Below are 7,937 nucleotides of genomic sequence, written 5' to 3'. Positions count from 1 at the left end.
AAAAAAAAAAAAAAAAAAAAAAAAAAAAAAAAAAAAAAGAAATCACAAATTCAATTCCTTTAAAATATATCCAGATTTTCTTTTTCCTCGTTTCAGTTTTGTATTCTGTGTTTTTCTAGGAATGCATCTATTTCATACAAACTTTTTAATTTATCAGCCTAAGGCTATACATAGTACAAGGATAATTACTATCCTTTATGCAGCAGTGTGGGCAGGGTAAGGACAGCCTCTGTCTCATTTCCAATATGGTTGCCTTGTGCCTCTTTTCTCTTTTTCCCCATTGGTCTCGCTGGAGTTTTATCAATGTTAATAACCTTCTCTTAGAATCAACTTTAGATTTTGTTGATTTTTCTCTAGTGTCTGTTTCCTTTCTCTGCATTCTTTTGAAGCTGATAAAGTTTTGATGAAAATTATGGACGTGAGTCACAAAATGTTGGCAAGTTGATGCAGGCAGGGCACAGAGACCTGGGGGGGGGGGGGGGGTCATGTGATTGAATGGAGACACAAGGGGGCTTGCCAGTCCCAGCTCCTGCTCCTGTGGGTCCATGACATTCATTTTGTTTACTCCTGCTACTCTACCTGTACATTAGTAGAGATTTCACTGCTTTAAAAGTGTTCCTACCCTTTAATCAAGCAATTTCATTTCTGAGAAATGGCCTGAGTGTACCATTGGACAAGAGTCAGGCAGATACACTGTTGTTATTCATGCAGGCAGCAGGGAGGAGATTTACCAGGTCATGTGCATGAACCATCCAAGGGAAGGGCTGCAGGCTTGGCTGCCTCCAGGAGCTCCAAGGGGCTCGTCAGGCTTTGCTTCATCTCATCTCTGCCTTCATCTGGGCTGTCATAGATGAACTCTTCTCATTTGGTGGCAAGAGAGCCACCTGCCACAAGTTTGCAGCTGGCATTGTGTAAACTCAGCAGCTCCAACAGGAAATCAGATCTCCTTTCCAGCAGTCTTTGAACTATTTTGAGATGTGAGAGTGTCTCAGGTGACCATGACCAGGGTGATGAAATGTGATTTCTGCACATTTTTTCCCTTTAACTTTGTATTTCAGGCATAAAGTGGTAAGAATCCATACTATAAAGATTCCCATGTACCTTTCCATTCCCCGGATGTTAAATGTGGCCACGTTTGCTTTATCCTTCTCTCCTCTCTCTCCCACTTGCTCCTCTCTCCCTTCCTATATCATAAATTTTCGCACCTAACTTTATTCCTTTTCTTCTACTTTCTGTAGGATTAATTTTTAGTTCTTTTTCTGAATTCTTGAGATAGATACTTGGATCATTGGTTTTCCATTGCCCTCCCGGTATGTGCATTTTAAGGCTGTAAATTTGTCGTTAATCACAACTTGAACTGCGTCCCACGAGCTGTGATGTGTCCGGATGTTCATTTTCATTCCGTTTAAAAAGTTTCTCGCTTTCTTTGTAATTTCTTTTTGACCCATTGGCAACACAGAAGCCTATCACTTACTTTCCAAACACTTAGGGGACCTTCTAGTTATCTTTCCTTCCAGAATATTCTGTTGGGATCATTTTCCTTCCACCTGAAGAACTCCCTTTAGTATTTCTCTAAGTTCAGATCTGCTGGTGACAGATTCTTTCAGTTTCTGTTTGCCTGAAAACATCTTTATTTTTGTCTTTAATTTTGAAGAACTGAGGCAGTTGAGATTCTGAGAACAAAAGTTTGAGGAGCTCCCCAGCAAGCCCCTAGGGAAGCTTGGAGGGTATTGCCAGTTAAGTGTGGGGCCTGCAAAGAAGACTGGCGTCCTGTGGTATAGTGGGGTGCAAGGACAGACCACGGGCCAGGTCCGAAAGGGAAGCTGCCTTGCAACTCCTCGGAGGAGGGTTTAGGATCTGCTCTTAGGATGGGTGCGGAGGCGCTGGAGGTGCCAGGCATGGCTCAGTAAAGAGCTGGCACATCTTGGTCTCCAGATGTGTAGTGCTAGCTCTTTACTGCAGTACACATCTTGAAATCCCTGGGACCATGGGGTTTTGGGGTCCCAGCACAGCAGATCTGCTCCTCCTGGGTGGGCTGGAGGCAGGTTGGGGGAAGAGTGTGTGACTGCATGGCCCACGGGGACTGCCCCTGGTTTTCTGCCCAGGATCACTGCCTGTCCGAGCTGGAGATACAGGTTCAGAAGAAAGACAAGGAGATCCTGCTGCTCCAGGAGGAGAGGGAGGCCATGAAGACGCAGCTGAAATGCCTCCTCAAAGGCAAAGGCCAAGAGGCATCCATGTCCCCAGGCAGAAGGGTGAGCCAGCCCCAGCGGGGCACAGTGCAGAGCTCTAAGACAGTCGTTTCCAAAGCATCCAAAACTGCTGGTGACACACAGACCCCTGGCAAACCCCCAGGCCCCCTGGATCCTACCAGGTCCTCACTGGAACGCGGACCGGTTCTCAGGGTTCTGATCAACAGGCAGGGGAGAAGCGAACAGAGGCACGAAATGACAAATGAGAGCCGTGAGCCGATGCAACAGGCAGGGGAGAGGCGAACGGAGGTGCAAAATGACAAATGAGAGCTGTCAGCCGATGTCTAGGCACCTGCACCTGGTTTCTGACTTGCTTTCTGCCTGGGGCAAGGCATGGCGCTGTCTGGGTTCAGGGTCCTCATCTATAAAACGAGGGCTGAGCTAACCTCTGAAATCCTGGGTCATGGGGGCCACCCTGCAGGCGGATTCCCCAGGCCTGGCCGTGTGCATTGTGGGCAGCGGTAGCTTGGACTACCCTGCCCTGGCCGGGAATCCCTTCTCCCTACTCTCTGGCTGTGAGCCCCCCTGTGAGGTGGCGGATGGGGTTGGGGTGGGGGTGGGGTGGTGATGCTATCCCACCTCTAGGTCTGGGCAGAGGACTGGATGTGGCAGGTCTGTGTTGTGCCCAGCGGTGGTCACCTGGTCTTCCTAAGACCTGATTTCTTTCATACCTGAGGAGACAGCCTGAGTTTATGCTGGGGGCCAGAGATGAAGCAGGGACCAGGGGGAAGGCCCCTGACCATGCCAAATGCCCTAAATGCCTCAAGGGAAGGCTGCCTATTCACACAGGGCAGGGGCAGGGAAAGGTGGTCAGCCAGGGGCTTCCACTCTCTGTCCTCCCCAGGCTACTGGGTGGGTGTCTGAGGGTGGGGCACCCAGGCATGCACTGTGGGCGTGTCTAAGGCTGGCTCCCTGACTTCCAAGGCCTTGTCTTTTACTGCAAGGCCACTTGCCGGGGGCTGCTCTGGGGCTGCCTAGAACCCCTCTGCCCCCCGAGTTACCCATCCACAGGTTCCTGTGCCCTCCACTGCCACAGCACCCACATCCCCCAACCCCTTGGCAGGAGGATGCAGGTCCCCTCCCCAGACGTGAAAGGCCACTGTCCCTTCCAGGACAGACAGTGGTCCGTTCCTGGGGTGCTGCAGGAGGGGCTGGAAAGCTGAGGGTCCCCCGGGCATCTTGCAGGAGCGGCTCTCAGATGCTTCGCTGAAGCTGGGCAGGCTGAGCCTCCTGAAGGCCTTCTCCAGAGATGAGGAGGAGCTGCAGCACTGGCAGCAGGTGCGGGCTGCCCGGAGAGCAGGCATGCAGTGGGGGACCCCGGCCCAGAAGCCACCCAGGTTGCTTAGCTAAGAGGCCCAGGCCCCAAGTGTCCCCACTGCAGCCCTGACCTGGGGTGCCCCCACTCCAGGGGAGCAGGTGAGGTGGGTGGGTTGTTAACCCCTTGAAGTCACAGGTCAGGTGCAGTCTCCTGACAGAGGGAGGACCCATGACTGAGGCCGCAGTGCCTGGACCATTGTTGGTGACCTTGCCAGGAGGATGCTCTCCCACCCCCTGGACCCTGCAGCAGCCGGGAAGGAGGCGCCCTGCCCGGTGCCCCTGCCATAAGCATTGGAGTCCCCCACCCTGGGGGTGCCCCGCAGCCCTGCCCAGCCCCTGCCCCACCCATCTCGCAGATGCAGGAGGAGTCTGCAGCACCGGAGAGGGGCAAGGAGCTGGACCTGGGAGGTGGCGAGGAGGACGAGGGCCTGGAAGGGGAGCCCGAGGGGGCGGAGGACACGGGTGCCAGGGGAGGTGTGAGCCAGTTGGGGGCTGTACATGAGGAGGGACGCAAGGAGGAGGAACAGGAGGAAGGGGACAGGGATGAGGACTCCGAGGAAAGGGAGCTGCCAGAGGAAGAGGAGGTCCCCAGAAGAAGTGCTTCCTCCCTGGCCGAGTCGTTTGAGGAGGAGCTGCTGACCCAGCTGGAGGAGTACGAGCAGGTCATCCTGGACTTCCAGTCCAACCTGGAGGCCACCAGGACCAGATACTCCCTTGCAACAGGTAGGGCCTCGGCAGGGGACTGGGCTTTGGCCACTCAGCAGGTCCCGGCCCAGGAGCTGGGACGCCCAGACGCTGCCTGCTCTGGTCAGTGAGCTGGAGCAGGGGCAGGTGTCAGCAGCCTCACCCAGGCTCGCAGAGCCCTCCCAGCTGGCGTGGTGGCCCGGCCCTCTCCAGTCTCTCATTGCCCCTGCTTGCTCTTGTTCACTGCCTCTGCGCCCAGGAGTGATTGCGTCTTTACAACAACAACTGGATTTCCAAGAATCCCAACTGCGAAAGATCAATAGGGAAAATGAGACGCTGCAGAAGGAGCTTCGAGAGCGGAAGCAGCAGCTACAAGCCATGACCGACAAGGTGGCCGTGCGCTTAGTACCGGCCTCCGCTCCGTGAGCATGGGCCAGACTTCATTAACCCCCAGCAGCTCGGGGCAGGCGCCACCCGTCCCATCTACTGATGGAGACTTTGAGCCTGGGGCGTCCAGGCAGCTGGCCCAGGGTTGTGTGGCTGATAGCGGCCCCGCCAGGATTCCCCAAGGTGTGTGGGAAGCTGAAGTCCATGTGTCCAGCCACAGCTCTGCCCTGCCCCTGGGCTGGAAGCATGTGTCCCTGTCTCCTGAGCCACTGTGCTCGTGGCCTCTCCTCAAGCATCTCCCAGCCCCTGAGTCCTGGGGGTGAGAAGGCTTTCTCTGTGCTTAGAGAGACTGCTACTCCACTGAGCCCACTCTTGTCGTTTTTGTTAAGTGTTTTAAGTTTTTATTCTTATCAAAGTTATTCATGCACATCGCTTAAAGGATCAAATAGTTCCACGAGGCCTGTCATGAGAACCAGGAGCCTCTGGCCTCCTCCCTCTCATCTGCCCTCTCCTAAGGCATCATTTTAAATTCTTCCAGCACATTCTTTATGAATCTATCTCCATATCTCTAAATGGCATGCTCATAATGCCCGTTCTAGATTTTTCTCCATCTTAACATTATTTAATGCTTCCTTTTTTCCTCCCCTGCCACCCCCCAGCACACACAAGGGCAGCCTTTCCATCCACCCTGCTCCCCGTATCATTCTATCACAATCATGTTGCACTGACATCATTAGGACAGTTGTCTCACACACACACACACACACACTCAAGTTTTACAGAACAGTACTAAGATTCATAAACCACAACTTGAAAACGGCTGCATCCCATATCTTTTGCTTTCTTGCCCAGTTCACTTATTTCTGGTGGAGCACACCCTCCAGTAGTTTTATCAAAAAGGATGACTGAGGCCAGGCGCGATGGCTCACACCTGTAATCTGAGCACTTTGGGAGGCTGAGGCAGGTGGATCACCTCAGGTCAGGAGTTCAAGACCAGTCTGGCCAACATGGTGAAACCCCGGCTCTACTAAAAATACAAAAATTAACTGGGTGTGGTGGTGGGTGCCTGTAATCCCAGCTACTCAGGAGGCCAAGGCAGGAGAATCACTTGAACCCAGGAGAAGGAGGTTGCAGTGAGCGGAGATTGTGCCATTGCACTCCAGTCTGGGCGACAAGAGCAAAACTTCACCTCAAGCATTAAATAATGTTAAAAAAGGGATGAAAGGGGGTAAAGTTTTGGGGACACAATATATTGGCAAATGTCCTTACTGTACACCCTTGCAACATCTGGGTTGGATACAGCATTCCCGTTTGGAAACCATTTTCCTTCAGCATCACAGAGGCACTCCTCTGTTGTCTTACAGTTTTCATGTTTGCTGATGAGAAGTCCAAAGACGTTCATGGGTCTTTGTGGGATGGTTGTTCCTCTCTGGAGAGTTGTAAGATCTATATTTGTCCCAGGTGATCTGAAACCTCCCAGAGTTATGCTTTATTGAGGGCATATTTTCATCTGTTGTACTGGGCACTCAGGGGCCATCTGGAAACTCATGTCCTTTAGTTCTGGAATTTTCTTTGGTTTTATTGTTTTTTCATGTCCTTCTCTCAATTATTTGGCTATTGGACCTCCTGTCCTGCTCTTGTTTTATCTGTTATCTCCTCCTTTTTGTCTCCTTGTCTTTTACAGATACTTTCTGAAGATTTCCTTAACTTTATCAACAGCTCTTGAGTTTTCATTTTGTTATAATATTTTACTCTGATGTTCTCTGAATGCTCCATTTTTCGTTTTTCGAAGCGCACTCGTGTTTGGCTTCACAATTGCAGTATCTTCTCTTCCCTCGATGACAGCGTTCATCATAGTGTTAGTTTTCTAACTTCTTGCACCACTCCTATTTCCTACAAGTTCCCTTTTATTTTATTTTATTATTATTATTTTTTTTGGAGACAGAGTCTTGCTCTGTCGCCCAGGCTGGAGTGCAGTGGTGCGATCTTGGCTCACTGCAAGCTCCGCCTCCTGGGTTCATGCCATTCTCCTGCCTCAGCCTCCCGAGTAGCTGGGACTACAGGCGTCTGCCACCACACCTGGCTAATTTTTTGTATTTTTGGTAGAGACGGGGTTTCACCACATTAGCCAGGATGGTCTCTATCTCCTGACCTCATGATCCGCCCACCTCGGCCTCCCAAAGTGCTGGGACTACAGGTGTGAGCCACCGCGCCTGGTCACAAGTTCCCTTTTGAAGTTGGCTTTTGGTCTCTCATTCATCTGAGAGCTTTGCTCCAATGTTCGAGTTGACTGGACTCTGAGCACGCAGGTGACCACTCCGTGCTCCCTGGGCAGAGCAGTGTGCTTTGCTTTGGCATTTTAATGGAGAGTTTCTTTTGTTTTCTTTATTATTTTTATTTTTCCGAGATGGGTTCTCACTCTGTCACCCAGGCTGGAGTTCAGTAGTGTGATCACAGCTCACTGCAGCCTCAGCCTCTCCAGGGTCAGGTGATCCTCTCATCTCAGCCTCCTGAGGAGCTGGGACCACAGGCGCACGCCACCACGCCCAACCAATGTTTTTATTTTTTGTAGAGACAGGATCTATGCGGCCCATCCTTCTCTCAAATTCTTGAGCTCAAGTGATCCACCCACCTCAGCCTTCTAAAGTGCTGGGATTACAGGTGTGAGCCACCGCACGTGGTCTAGGGCTCTTCATTTCTGAAATAACATTCCACCAGTCATCCTCATTTTAGTCTCCATGTTTAGAAGAACCCGGACCAACAATGTCTGAGACCTTTAGGAACTCAAGTGTGAGCTGGGCTTGTTTTCTGCTTTCCCTACTGCCGGCTACTTGGCTTTTTTGGATCTGGGATGTCAGATAGCACTCAGCCATCTTCAAACTCTCCAAAATATTTTTAGTCCTCTTTCTTCTCCTCTTCTCCCTGCCTTCAGTAGAAATCCCGCTGCCATTATTTTAGGGAGCTTTGGGGAAGGAAAAAAGTTAGATGCCAGTGTTCAGTCTGTTATTTCAACCTGGGAGACCCCCATGCCAACCCCTCTGTCTCCTTCCAGTTCTCCAACCTCCGAGAAGATAAGAAATACCAAGAGATGATGGGGCTCATTGAGAAGGACAACCAGCTTCTCCGACAGGTGACAGCCTGGGTGTCGTTACATGGTCAGCCAGGCCACTGTTCTTGCTGTAAGCCCCAACACAGTGAAGGGCAAGACGGGGCTGGAGCATCTTCACAGCCCAGCCAGAGTCCCTTAACTTAGGTAGCATGCCACTCGACGGATCTCTGGGCCCCACGTCCATACAG

At 51.6% G+C, this 7,937-nt stretch overlaps 1 protein-coding gene across 1 annotated transcript in view; it reads left to right on the top strand.

Annotated features, from left to right (window-relative positions):
• CCDC27 (coiled-coil domain containing 27) overlaps positions 1-7,937 on the top strand; it is a 23,969-nt gene that overhangs the window by 11,417 nt on the left and 4,615 nt on the right. Inside the window, 5 exon segments of the mRNA XM_023215178.2 lie at positions 2,106-2,255; positions 3,438-3,530; positions 3,926-4,292; positions 4,513-4,643; positions 7,693-7,770. Of these exon segments, the coding sequence (XP_023070946.1) occupies positions 2,106-2,255; positions 3,438-3,530; positions 3,926-4,292; positions 4,513-4,643; positions 7,693-7,770 (819 nt within the window).

The sequence above is a fragment of the Piliocolobus tephrosceles genome, chromosome 1 (assembly GCF_002776525.5).
Source record: "Piliocolobus tephrosceles isolate RC106 chromosome 1, ASM277652v3, whole genome shotgun sequence".
Lineage (NCBI taxonomy): Eukaryota > Metazoa > Chordata > Mammalia > Primates > Cercopithecidae > Piliocolobus > Piliocolobus tephrosceles.
The sequence above is the reverse complement of the archived record's forward strand: the minus strand, read 5'-3'. Positions and strand labels throughout refer to the sequence as shown.